Source organism: Sarcophilus harrisii, chromosome 1 (genome assembly GCF_902635505.1).
Source record: "Sarcophilus harrisii chromosome 1, mSarHar1.11, whole genome shotgun sequence".
Lineage (NCBI taxonomy): Eukaryota > Metazoa > Chordata > Mammalia > Dasyuromorphia > Dasyuridae > Sarcophilus > Sarcophilus harrisii.
Window position 1 is genome coordinate 458379146 of NC_045426.1, and position 14563 is coordinate 458393708.

Sequence of the window (14563 nt, forward strand, 5' to 3'; positions counted from 1 at the left end):
ATAAGAGATCTGCTCTGAAAATCAGGAAAGGCTAGTTTAAAGTCTTTCCTTGCATACACACAATCTGCAGGAGAGTCACAGAGTACATTACTTACCTTTTCCATGGCCCAAGATTACTCCTAAACCCAAAGAAGTCTCTGGTCAGGTACATTGGCAGAATGTCTTCAACACTATATTATACTATACTATGCTATTGTAATGGATTCCCAAGTTGTTTACACATACATCATGAAATTGTTTCAAAAGTTGTTCATCACAGCAAATAATTTTAATGGGGAGAAAAGGAGATACACCTCATTATATTAAAATGTATTAGGACTCCATGCTGAAAAAGTACTTTTTTTTTTTCAATTTTGAAGTTTTGAATACTGTTCAAAGTATGTTAAAATATATTTTAAGAGACATTAGTTGAATATCTACATATAGAATAGATATGGGGATGAAGATAAAGATAACATGTAGCTACTTATTCATTAATAATCCTATATAAAACTGCTTATAAGCACTTCTGCACTTGTTTCTGAAATAGGAACAAGTTTTATGAAAGAAATGACTTATCTCCTGAGGTTTCTTGCTATTCTTGAAGATAATCATGAAATCTTCCTTGACTATTTTGCCCACTAACAGGTAGCAACAATGTTCAAAATTCCTAAAAATATTCTGTTGTTATTTACCTCCCCATGCTTCCAAAGGTTCATTATCTTCTACATTGCCAAGTTTCACCATGGAAATTTGCAGACTAAAAAGTTGCATTAATCACAGCCACTTAAAGAATTCAGGAGTCAGTTCTGTATTTAAATATCTAATAAAAACCACAACTTAACTAGGATTACATGCACTTTTAGTTTTAAGGTCATCTGCCACTATATAATTTCAATGGTTCAAAAATAATAAGCTAGTCTCTGGTAAACATGTAAAACGATTAGTTTGGGCAATGAGAGAAGTGGTAAATGACTGCGTTTTTGATTGCTTTATGCTGGAGAAGAAAAGAAGAAAAACAATTCTGAGCTTAGTATTATTTGAGTAAATACTAATTTTTGTCCTCAAAATAAATAAGTTATATGATTCAGAAAGGGAGAACATTTATTATTTATAAATGCCAAAATAACTTCAAAATGAAGGCATAATGATCAAAAATACAAAACAAGTAAGTTCAAGAGGAAAAGCTTGTTTTTAGTTTGCAAGAATTTTAGTTATATTAGAAAATAAGACTTACAAGCTTTTTTTTTTCTTTTGCTGATGTAATTGGGGTTAAGTTACTTGCCCAGGCTCACACAACTACGAAGTGTTAAATGTCTAAGACCACATTTGAACTCGGGTCCTCCTAATTTCAGGGCTGGTGCTCTATCCATTCTTCCACCTAGCTACCCCTGACTTAAAAATTTTTATTTGCAAATTTAGCTTCTTAAAATGCTGGAGAAAGGATTACCACTTTAATAAAAATTACCCTTTCAGTTTTAATCAGCATTTTATCTTTTCAGAGCTATAAAAATTGGGAAAGGATTAAATTTGTAAAACTAAGATTAATATGATTATTAATGATTTATTCCCTATAATTCATGTTTTCACTTTGGTATGCTATATTATAAATGAAATGACATCGCCTAGATCTAGATGCATCTAGAAATGCTTCTAATTTTAAATTACCAAATTATTAAAATTACACATTTACATTTATAGTAAAGAATATTAGCTTACAAATTTTTATTTTTATCCTATATTTTCACTATTGTTTTATTCTTGTTTAATGTGTCATTTGCTCCCATATCTTAAACTGACAAGTCGTTTTTCTGAGGAACAGTGGAATTACTCAGTGTACATGAAAGAAAACAAAAAAATAGCAAAATAAAAGGTGAATCTTAATAGTGCCTTGTAGGTAGTAACTTTTCTTGCTATTGTAATTACGCAAATTTTAAGTATTCAGCTTTAGTGATTATCCTTAAAAATAAAGTTACAAAGTTGTTCCCAGTATAGAAATATTCCATATTAATATATGGATAGAATATCAAGTATTGTAATGAGAAACACAAGGTGCAATCAAAATAACTTCCAATAAATTAAAGGAGTATGGTAGGAGATGAAGAGACTGCTTTGTGTCAACATCACCCCCACATTCTAGTTTTCTTAAAATATCTCTACAGCATAATTGCTATTTACAAGCATGCTCCCTCAGTATTATCATCAAGGTATAGGGATTAAAAGCTCAAGATAAGCTTGTGACATTCAGCTTGAGGACTGAGTAGGAAAAGAGGAAAGAGATTGGACGGTTTTGATTTTTTTTTCCCAAGGAGGAAAATTTAACAGGCATGTAAAAACTAGAAAAGAGTTGTGTTGCCCTAGCTTGATATTATTGCTTAAAAAAAAAAAAAAAAAAAAAAACAGGTAAATAATTCTAAAAAATTGAGTTTATACCACCTGTTCAAATAAGAAAAATTATTCTATAGTGAAAGTATTAACACAAACCTGAAAAGGCTGTTTTAAAGCTAAATTTCAAATTATGTTGTGATATAATCCATTTGTACTCAGAGGGAAAGGTGTATATCAGGAAAACCATAATTCTGTTAAGCAAAAAATGTTGCAAAATTTATTCTTCATTGGTCAATATCTTATATATTAACAAAAGAAAATATAGGAAAAAAAAAAAAAAGGCAGGTGTGAGTGAACAGTTTTTATTGAAACCCTCAAAGATTAAAGAGGACCAAATGGTGAGTTTTGGTACCATAACAGAAATCCTCACCCAACTGTACCATCATTCACATGAATGAACAAACCCAAACACGACAAAATTCAAAGTCCCATGTTCTTGCTACAAGAGAATGTAAATGAACTAATCATTTTATCATAACCTTTTCTTTAATCATAAGAAAAAGAGAAGGGAATTTACATGGCATAACAAAAGATATGCAAAACTTAATGAAAACACAAGTCTCTTAAATTCCTTAAAACTTATTTTTAAAGGATGCAAAATTCATTTGAAAGTATTAAATTATTTAAGCTGATTCTTTTTATTGCAAACTGTTTAACATCAGCCCCACCCCCATGCATGGTATTCAAAAAGAAAACAGTTCTTGAGTTAGAATGACTATTTTAAGTTAAAAATGTGGAAAGAAATACCAAAACTAAAAAAAGGCTGGGGCTTCTTTTGGAAAGAATCTGCAAGTACCAGTATGTATACCAGTATGTATAGAGAAAGAATACTAATTTTGGTTAGTTAGTTTTTTACTTTTAAATATATAAACTAGAACACCTTCCAACATAAAATACCTACAGAAGGTAATTTTAATAAGAAACATTCAAACCAGAACTAGGAAAAACATTAAACAAAAAATTTACTGGGCCAATAATTTTTCTGTATTCTCTATTACTTCAAATATTTGGTAAGTGCTCTCCCATCTCAGAACCCAGGTTCTCTGCCATTTGGTCCTACAGTTAAAGAACATTCAGTTGTGCTGCTGAGACAATTATCTACTAGCTTCACTGAAGGAAAATAAATCTTATAAGTACTATGTTGATAGACCAAGAAGGAAGAGAAAACGGGTGCTTAGAAGAAAATTTAATGAAGAAAAACAATTACCAATTGGGAGAAAACCCTACATTATAAAATAGAAAATTCTTATTCCAAAGGACTATTGCACCTATTTCACTTAACATTAGCAATCCAGGTTGAAGGCACTGCAATGTATTTCTCACTGTGAATAAATCTTATTTCAAACTATTTAATTACACATGACATTTGAGCCTGCTATTGCAATCAGCTGGCTTGCTGAAAAGTGCTCCCATGCTGATTTATTCCATAGAAGTCTATGTAAATTAAACAAATTTGAACTAGATGTATTTTTAAAAAACAAAATTTGTATTAAAGTGCCAAAAATAGAGGCCCTCTGGGGGTAGAGAAGGGCTCAGGCTCTCTCTGAAGCTCTAAAGGATCAGTTCCTTAGATCAAGCAGAATAGCCAACATCCTGATGATATGATATGCCCTATTATCATTACTGATTAAAAAAAAAAAGTTTGGTAACTATACCCAAATGCCAATTGCAATTATAAACAACTACAACAGACACGATATAAAAAGTTTCATGGCTTACTTTTTTAAACACTTAGAATGGGTAAAATAGGTGCAATTTCCTTTTAAGAAAAGTGTTTTTGTTTTATGCTACTGAGATTTGAATGTTATCAACACACTGAAATAACTAGACTGACTACTAAGTAGCTGTGAAATAGCTATAGTTATTTGTAAATACTGTATCATTTCATTTGGATACAGTATTTATACAGGAAGAACTGTGCAACCTAAAAATATTTAAATGAAAGCCTCAGAGAAACCAATGCTATATTTATCATTAAATTTTGGAACTGAAGTGATCACTGAGACCACAGTAAATAGAAACATTTCCAAACATGATGTGAACATATGTGGAGTAATGTGAAACATCAAGGTATTCGGATCTTCTGTATTGCTATTAACAGCCTTAAAACATTTTCTTTCTACACAGTTTTTTCCGTTTAGGACAGTAATTTCTGGTGCTAGTATATTATGTTCATCATCATCATGTTATGCAATCAAATCAGTTAATACAGATGCTTGATGTTTTAAATTGTTTAAATCAATTTCTTCCAAGATACAAAATTAATGCTGATATGTAGCTAAAATTAAAGAAAAGGTAAGATGTTTAAAAAAAAAAAAGCCAACTACAAGAATACCCAGATATGCTATATTCCCATTAATATAGCTCTGATCAATAAAACATCAATATATTCACTTAGATACTGATTTAATTCATGGATCAAGGCCATATTTCAAAGTATTTTGAGGATGCTAGAACACTGCGAAAGCTGGAGGAAAAAAGGTGAGAAACAGTATATGCTTGCTAAACAAGAACTATGTTTATTTAGCTAATGAATCATCTAGGAGTAAATTTTTTACTTCATGATAGCAATCTGTCAGGCTCGCAAAGATCCAGAAATAAGAATTAAGGATTATTTTAAATGTAGTTAGAAAGGTCATAAAAAGTCTGATTAGACTGAGGTACATTTACTTAAAACTTTGAGATTCATCAAGTGGTAGCAAACAAAATAATTCCTCAGACAAATGCACATTTTTCAGTATACATGTTATAAGTTGGGGGAGGAGAATAGGGGAAGAGGAAGAAGAATGTGCATTAATTGGTGACATCCACCAAGCTGCATATCAATATGCTGTTACACCAAACAATTTGAGACAAGGGAAATATCATTCTAATATAATTTTAGATTATATTTTGTTTGGCTAAAATATAGCTTAAGGTTGCTTTGCCATATTGAAAGTTTACTACAATAATTTTCACATGAACATTTAGACTTGAGTTTTACTCCAGGACTAAATATGGCATGATTTTGCTTTTAATTTGTCAAAGAGCTAAAAATTGACAATTAAAAAACTACGACAAAGAAAAAGTTGAAGCAGTATGAATCTTACATCATTGAACCACTTCTAATGGTTGTTAGTATTTAACAAATTCAAAGAGTTAATGAATCCTTGCATTCATTCAGTCTCCTGTGCCTTAGCTAGGATGCATAATTACAAAAGACAGCAGATACTGGTAAAAGCTTCAGGACAGAAAGTGCTTGACAAAGTTACAGTTCTCAAGTGTTTGGTGAGAGAGTATAAGGGCAAATGCGCTGATGAGAACCAATACAAGAAGAGTCAATTGTGTGTTAAAGTGTTCAAAGATGTCACCTTAAGCAGAAGAAAAAAAAAAAAAGCTTTAATAACGTCTTCTTAGACATAGGAGGCATTTCCAGAGTCTACATCATTAGTGTTGTAATTCTAGCAGGGCATCTCCACATAGTTATTGTTTGTTTCTATTTCTCTCCTGAAGAAAAAAAAAAAAAATCAAGTTATAAAAGAATGCTTTTCTTTTCATTTCATTTGTAATAATTGTCATTTTTTCTGTTTAATATAGGGGCATTCCTCCATAATGCTGTCCAAACCAACATTTTCCTGTATGGTCATTAACACATTATAACCAAATTCTAAATAGATCATTACTAAAATAATAATAATGCTTTTTAAATACTACACAGTTACAGCTTCTGTTAATCAGAATAAATAAAAACATCAATAAAAACTTATTTTTAAAAAAATAGTATACTTGGGCTCAGAATCAGAAAAAATATGTCTTGACTGAAGTCCAACCCTGACCCCAATTTTTGTGTGACCATGTCACTTAATATTATCAAGTCACTTAAAGTATCAGAGTCTCAGGCATTAACACCTACAGAATGATTTAAGATTTATAAAATTCTGTGTGTATTTTAACAACACTTTAAAAAATAAGCACAATAGATATTAGAATTTAGACATAGGGGAAAGTCTAAGAATGTCTGTAAGCATCAAGCTAAGAATGAATATGTCATATCAGCTAGAAAGTTAACGAGAATGGTCTGAAAGAAGCATAAGAGAAAATAAGGGATAGATAGTCCTAGTGAAGAGTGGGATGATGGAAAATCCTGAAATTTTAAAACTAAAGAATAGTTCTCCATTTTCATATTATTCCTGAAACAAAAGCAATACAATCACTTCAAACAACTTTATACAATTGAAACAATTCATTTATATATCATGTATTACTTTAAGTATTCTATTCTAATTTCTTGTTACCTTGTTTTATTTATTTATTTATTGTTTTATTTCAAATACAACAGACTAAGAAGACATCAATATTAAATTTCTCTGCCAAATCAATCTGACACTAGGACTTACATATTCTTTAATCAATTCAGATTTTCTGCCAAGGGATAGAGCAGTCTATTTCACTTTGAAATTTATCACGGGGGGGGGGGCGGGGGCGGGGGGGGGGGGGGGGGGGGGGGGCAGCTACGTGGCAAAATAGATAAAGCACCAGCCCTGAAGTCAGGAGGACTGGAGTTCAAATTTGACCTCAGACACTTAACACTTCCTAGCTGTGTGACCCTGGTCAAATTACTTAACCCAATTGCCTCAGGGGAAGAAAATATCATGAGCAATGATGTTATAAAGTTTTGGGTGTTTTTTTCTACTAAGCAGAGATTAATTAGCATTTGAATGACAAGTACAGGAGAATTCAACAGTTGGTTAATAACAGCTGGAGATAGACCATAAAGCAAGCAGATTTTTCACTCATACAAAATGAATGTTTACACATATATATATTTTAAAAAATAGAATTAAAAAAAAAAAAAAGAATGAAAGACATCGTAACATCTGTAAAAATCCACATAGGATTGAATAACTTGTGTAGCATAAAAGGATTAGGGGGATCCGTTTCCTTTCCATGTGTATTATAATTATTTGCCTACTTCTTTTAAAGATTTTACTAATTTCCTCCATTTAGGAAATAAAAGGTGACAGTATAGTACATTGGAAAGAATATGGATTTTGGAGCAATCCCATGGATATTCAAAAGTAGTGTGACTGAGTAAGTCATTGCCTACCAATTCACCTAAGTCAGAAAAGGACTTAATTGGGAGTCAGGATGTAATATTTGCTAGTTATACAACTCTTTTTCTTGTTTAATTGTTTCAGTCACATCTGACTCTTCATGGTGCTATTTAAGGTTTTCTTGGCAAAGATTGGAGTGGCTTGCCATTTCTTTCTCCAAGTCATTTTATAGATGAGGAAACTGAAGCAAACAGGGTTAAGTGATGTGCCCAGAGATAAGTTATTATTGTTTGAAGAGATATTTCAACTCATGAAGATGAATTTTATCTACCGTGCTATCTAGCTGCCCCAAATTTATCCTTTCTTATTTTCATTTATGATAGTCCAACTCTGTGACACCATTTGAGGTTTTCTTAGAAAAGATACTAGAAGTTTTCTCCAGTTAATTTTACAGATGAGAAAATGGAGCCATATAGGGTTAAATGAAGTGTCTAAGGTCCTGACTCCAGGCACAGGACTACAATCATTGCACCCCATAGCTCCCTCATTACATGATCCTAGGCAAGTCTTTTGATCTTTTTCTCAATTTTCTCATCTGTAAAATGATGGAACTACCTGCTTCACACAGTTGTCAAGATCAAAAGGCAGTGTAAGTAAAGTGCTTTGCAAACCTTAAAGTCCTATTTATATAGGACTTTATATAGGACATTACCTATTATAATTTACCTCTCTGAACTTCAGTTTCCTTATAATAAGGGAATTTGAAAGAATAAACCTCTAAGGTCCCATTCAGCTCTAAGCATATAATCTTACTTCCAGTCTCAGTTAAGGTCAATGACAAAAAATCTATTAGAATCTATTTCTCTATGACTGATCACATCAGAAGGAAACTGTTTCAAAGATATAAGGGCAGTGAGTCAATAAAAATTTATTAAGTGCCTACTATGTGCCAGGCATATACTAAGCATCAGGGGGGAAAAGGGAGGCAAAAGATAGTCCCTGTCCTCTAGGAACCGTAAATGGTGAAAAAAATAAGGAACTAATAAGTTATATATAATGAATAAGAAATAATTAAACAAAGGGAAAGCACTAGAATTAAGCTTGCATTCTTCTAGAAGATGAAATTTTAGTTGCACAGTCATGCAAGCCAGGAGAAGATTTTGGATGCTATGCAGGATTTATATTTGATCCTGAAGGTGATAGGGAAACACTGAAAGGGAGGGAACTCACATGGTCAAAACTGCACAATAAGAAAATTACTTTGCCTGGTGGCTGAAGGATGAACTGGATGCCAACCATGAGGTGGTGAAGAACGGCACAAAAGTGGTGGCAGTTGTCAGAGAGAAAGGGGCATGTTTATGTTTATAGCATTTGCATCTATGACAAATTTTGGTTATTTATAGCAATATGGATAAAAAATTATGATAATCTCTAGTGTTTTATAATATGCTCATGCAATTTTCTCACAAAAGTTACATATGACAAGTGTCTGAGGACAACTACAAGTCATTTTCTTACTAGTAAATTATTGGAGTGTACCTTGAATAATGGGGAAGAGTTATCTAAATACATAGAAATGCTTTTTTCATGGTATCATCAACAATTTTAATTAAATCAATATTTGTGATTGAAATTTTAATAGCATACCAAAGAAAATGCAATTAATCAATAAGATTAAACACAAATTATGTCCAGTTATCCTGTACTTGGATTTATCCTTAATTGAATAATTGTTGTATAGTTGACATTCCTTCTGCACATAAAAAATATTTTCTTTATTTTGCAATGTAGTTCAAATAAATTTTAAAAAAGAATTTGTGCCTAGTATGCATTAAACAAAAATAAACAAAAAGCTATCTCCAGCCCTAAAGCAACTTGGATTAAATACAATTCTAAATTCATTCCAAATGAAAAACTGTTTGTGAATTAGAAAAGCAGAAAAGCACAACTTCCTTTTATTACTGAAACAAAGATTTTATTGACTGCATAATATTTTAGGTGACTGAATAATATTTTAACTATCTTGTGTTAAACTACAGTTGAAGAAATCTTAATTTTAAAATAACTTTTAAGATGTTAAGATACTTTATAATAATTTAAATAATGCCCGCAACATTAAAGTGTTTGTTGTAGAGAATAAAAATAACTAGAAACAAATGTATTGCTGACTGTACTTAAACCTAAAGACATTTTGTTTTGGGATTACAACTTTATTTTTACTATTAATATAAAAGGAAAAAAAATCTATGATGCCAAAACTTCATATATTAAGTTTGGCTGCAAAATCGTTTTCTAGGTAAAGTCTAGATTTTATGATGGAAGTTAATCAAAAAACAAAATCTGAATTTCCAAAATTCATTTTAGTCAACTTGAGAAAGAAACATTAATTCCATATAGTGAGTCATACTGTTAGAAGAGTAGCTTGGAATCTAAATTCTGTTTTCTCATACCTGAGAGCATAACTTCGCTAGTGGGAAGGTAGTATATGCTTATAGGGACCCTCTCAATATTTCCCCTAGCAAGGAAGTGTTGTATCTTCTAAAGATAGAATTGAAAGGCAAAAAAATTGTTAGTACACTTCAAAGAAAAATATTAGTCATAGTTAATCTAAGTGCCTATGTATCAGCTTCACTTCACAAATAAATAACTGAATGATTGACAAACTAATTTATTAATGATGCTAAAAATTCTGAAAGACCATGCTCCATGTGTTACAAAAACCAGTATCACATTTTGGCAATGCTTAATAACTGAATGGACTAGCCATTTCAACAGGTAACCTGGAAAAAATATTGGGTAGAAAGTACACAAATTTGTAACTTTCACAGTACCATTAAAATTATGTCATGTTTATTTTTGGCACAAGAGTCCCAATACTTTCTACAGTCAGCATCTGCCAGATTTTACAAAATCACAAGTGAATTTTTTTGTTTGTTTCATGGTTATGAGTCTCCCTGATTAGCTGATGATCACTTGGAAAACTGGTTACAAAAGCAGAATGTTTTACTCAAAACCTTCACTGCATGATAGAATATTTCAAAGAATACTTCTACTGACATATCCTTAGAGAAGTTGGAATTTGGTCTCTGACACAATGAAGAATAGAATCTGAGTACCAATTATTTCTGTGTAAAATTAATAACACTAGGGAAGTAAAACTTTGATAGAATAATTCACTAGTTGTGCATCATGTATATTTCATTATGCAAAAGACTATTGAATGATTTTCTCAAAGTTACACATCAAATGAAGAAACTTGCAACTAGAACCCAGGTTTTCTAATTCCCATCAAGGTTCAAGTTCTGCCATATCATGTGGCTTCCATGATTAAGAATGTGATATAACTGACAAAGCAGCTGACCTTGGAGTCAATTATTTCTAAGTTCTTATACTGCTTCTGATACATAATATAATCAAGTGACAATTTTTTAATGTCACAGGAAACTAAAAAACTAAGTTAGAGAGATCGTAGCTTTATTGAAGGTTGTTTCCTTACACTATAAAATCACACATCTAAACCAAGAAAGCTCTTATAATTATTTTTATTTTTAAAATATTATGCTTTTTTTTTTTTAATTTGGAAGCTCAACTATTTAACTGTCAAAAAAAAAAAAGAAATGTGTTGTGTTGGGGGAAAGGGGACAAAAATTCAAAAGACATTAAAGAAGGATGGCATATATTTTGTGGCTATATTTTAAAAACATCTCCATTTAAAGATTCTACTTACTTCCTCTTAGTTGAGGGTAAAAAGGCCCAAACTTAGGGGAAAGTCCTACCTCCTTTTTCACTTTTTCCTTTTCTTTCATGTTACACAGGGTTTCTTTCTAATTTTAAAGCCCCCCCAAAAAAACCTTTCTAGCCCCTACTAACTTAACACCAAAAAAGACTAAGAAGGTCTGATCTAAGATGAGCACTTGCATCTCTAATCAGTTTAGGAAGCTGCTTTGCTATAAAGAAACTTGTTCACCAATAACTTCTTCCAAAACTAGAATTTCTAATGATCCAAGTCATTTTTTTTTTTCTATGACCTGAGACAAATCATTCATTTCTCTGAGCCTTAGTCACATCAGCAAAATAGTGGAAGAGGAATTGGGGGGGGGAGGAGGGGAGGAGGAAGGGAAATAGTGGGAAGAAGTATTAGACATACTCTGGCCTCTAAAACCCCCTTCTAATTCTATTACCTAGAATCCTTTTCCTGTTTTCCCAGGTCATTCTCTAACATCTTCCTTAAAGTGTCTTCCAGAATTAAATCCACAATCAGTCCTATGAATCTTCTCCTTTTTAAAATAAAATACCACGGGAGGGTCTTTGCCTCATCTGGAATATTTGCTATTAAGATTCCTAATCCTCTAAAATATAATTTCTACTTCTGAAAATAAAACTTTTGATGAAGAAATTAATTCTTAACCTATCACATGGAGTTAACAATATTACTGTAATCAGGCAGACTACTAATCCTTTATTTTAAAATTTTCCACTCAATTAAAAAGTAAAATAAAAAGCATCACTGGCTCTTATTTGAAGTTCAATTTATTTATTTTGTTTAATAACCAAGACTTGATATAATATAAAAACAAGTAAAGCTAATACAAGATTTAGAAGTGAATAAAGAGCCATCTAGTGGTCCTCAAGTCTTCAGCTCCAGTTTAAACTTCACAATTAGTTACTAAAGAAAATATACAACAGAAGAAAAACTGTAAGTTCTAAAAAATATGGTCCTCATAGAATTTCCTTAAATCACTCAAAAGCAGAGTTGGAAAGAATTTCAGATTATCTCCTCTATCCCAACCTTTTAAACCTCAGAAAAACTGGCACAGAAAGTACAAAAGATACACATAGCTATATCAAGAAAGAGTACACACCCAACCCAAATGTCCTAATTTCCAGATCAATTCATTTTCTACTTTTGAGCAAACTTAAGTTTAGTAATAGTTAAAAAAAACTTTTAACATGTGCGTGAGTGTGGCTAGCAAAGACATAGAAAGCTAGCCCTAGTCATCAAGAAGGCCTGGGATGAAATCTTATCTCTGGCCTATGCTGTGCAGCCATCAGCAAAGTTCAGGCAACTCTAAGTAAGCAATAGAGCTGCAGAGAGGGAATTCAGATCGCAGGACCAGGCCCAAATTTCTGTAGAGTGTCATTTGACTAATGCAAACACAAAACACTGTATTTTCAGCAAGTTTAATGCATGTCATTTTTAAAAGATGAAGACTGCTGATTAATTTTATTTTTAAATAAAAAAAAATTTATCTAGTATTCCATTCTTTTTCAGGACAATTAAAAATTTGTATGACAAGTTTATTCCTAGATACCAATATTTATATAAAAGTTTAGCATATAGCAAATGTTTAAAATTTTACATGATAGACACTAAAAAATTTCCTCTCTAATTCTTTATCAATTCTAAAATTAAAGACTACTGAAGAAGAACGGGTGATAATTGGAATTTGTATATATTTCTATATCTGTATACATATTATGGAATTACAAGTAGAGTAAAAAGAACACTACTAGACTAGAAGTAAGAGCTTTATGAATTTCCCAAGTGGTTTAACCTTTCTGGTTTAACCTATTTTCCTCATCTATGAGATGTACTACATGAAGGATTTTTTTATCTGTTTTGTGTTATGTACCTCTCTGGCAATATGGTGAACAGATGGACCTCTTCTCAGATTAAGGGAAGAAGAGAAAAACATTCATATAGCATATAGTGTCAGGCACTGAGCTAAACACTTTACAAATATTTCATTTGATCCTTACAACACAGAGGAAAGACTAGAAACCAACTTTAGTGAAACACAATTATCAAAGAATTTTTTAAAAACCAAGTTCTTTTCATGTGTATTATTAGATGATCTCTAAGGTTCTGATAGCAACAAAATTCTACAATCCTAAATGGTGATTTGGAAACAAGGCGCTATATCTGCTTAGGAAAGGGATAGCCTTCCCCAAATTATGAGACTTTAACATATCAAGTTATGAGATTAATTTCAATTATTTTCAACAGAATTTGATATATTCCTGTGCTAGGCTAAAGAAACAGATGGAACAAGATAGGCACTAACCTCAAAATTTAATGGCGTGTGGAATCTTCCAGCACAAATAGCTAATATAAATAAGTATATGATAAATGCAAAGGTGAGCAATAAAAGTCTTATGAAAAACCTAATGAGTAAGAGATTAATTTAAGCATTGAGGTTTAAGAATGCCTCCCTGAAGAGAATGGTCATGGGGCTTGGAAGAAAGGAGATTGAGTAGGAAATGCTTCAGAGGTTAGGGAGGATAAGGACTAAAAAAAGTACCATTTGATCTGATGATAGAGAAATCATTAGCCAACAGAAGGAGAAAAGCTGGGATAAAGCCAGACTGCAAGGGGTTGGGGAGTGAATGGGAGAAGTAGAAAAGATATAAACAAATTAGTTTAGCAGAAGGAAAAAAGTAACAGCTGAGGGAAAGTGGAGGGTAAGATTATACATAGGAATGGTGTTTGGGTTTTTTTTTTTCCCCTTTAGGAGAATGACCAAGAGAAAGTTTGTATTGTAGAAGACAACAAATAAAATGGTGATCAAAAATATAGGAACCATTTTTCCTCTAAGTTCTGAGGAAAGGAAAAAGTGAAGTATAAAAGATTTAGAGTAGGAGAGTTAATGAGAGCAAAAGAGAAAAATGAAATAAAAAGGTGATCCTATAACTTGGGATGATGAATAGTATGCTGGATTCAGGGGATGGGGGCAAGTTACTAAAACTTTTGGAGCCCATTTTCTCATCTGTAAAACAGGAATAGTAAGACTTGAACCACTTATGTCTCAAGATTATGAGGGAAAAAAACATTATAAATCTTATTTCTATTAACAAGGATAGAATTAGTTTTTAAAGCTAACTTTCAAAGAGAACAAGAACTTGTAATACAAATATCTTTTAACTTGGCAAATATGATGTATTAAAGTACATATAAACTCAGGAAGAGTATTAGCAGGTAGATGGATAAAGAAAAGCTTCATACAGATTAGGAGAAGAAACTCCAAGGCAGAAAATAAAAAGGGAGTACATTACAATCATGTGGGACAGCCAATTCAAAAACTCAAGAGATGGTATGTCTGGTGAGAAGAATAAAGAGAATGCCAGTTTATCTAGATTGCATTATTGTAGGAAGAAGGAATAAT

General features: G+C 31.8%; 1 protein-coding gene across 3 annotated transcripts in view; it reads right to left on the bottom strand.

Annotated features, from left to right (window-relative positions):
- Positions 1–2655: 2655 nt before the first annotated feature.
- The window catches only part of YTHDF3 (YTH N6-methyladenosine RNA binding protein 3), a 39462-nt gene continuing 27554 nt past the window's right edge, over positions 2656–14563 (bottom strand). For all 3 annotated transcript variants that reach the window (XM_031946356.1, XM_031946354.1, XM_031946355.1), the window contains 2 exons: positions 9851–9938; positions 2656–5853 (listed from right to left, as the gene is read on the bottom strand). In XM_031946356.1, the coding sequence (XP_031802216.1) occupies positions 5843–5853; positions 9851–9938 (99 nt within the window). In that variant the 3' untranslated portion in view covers positions 2656–5842. The remainder of the gene's footprint in view (positions 5854–9850; positions 9939–14563) is intronic.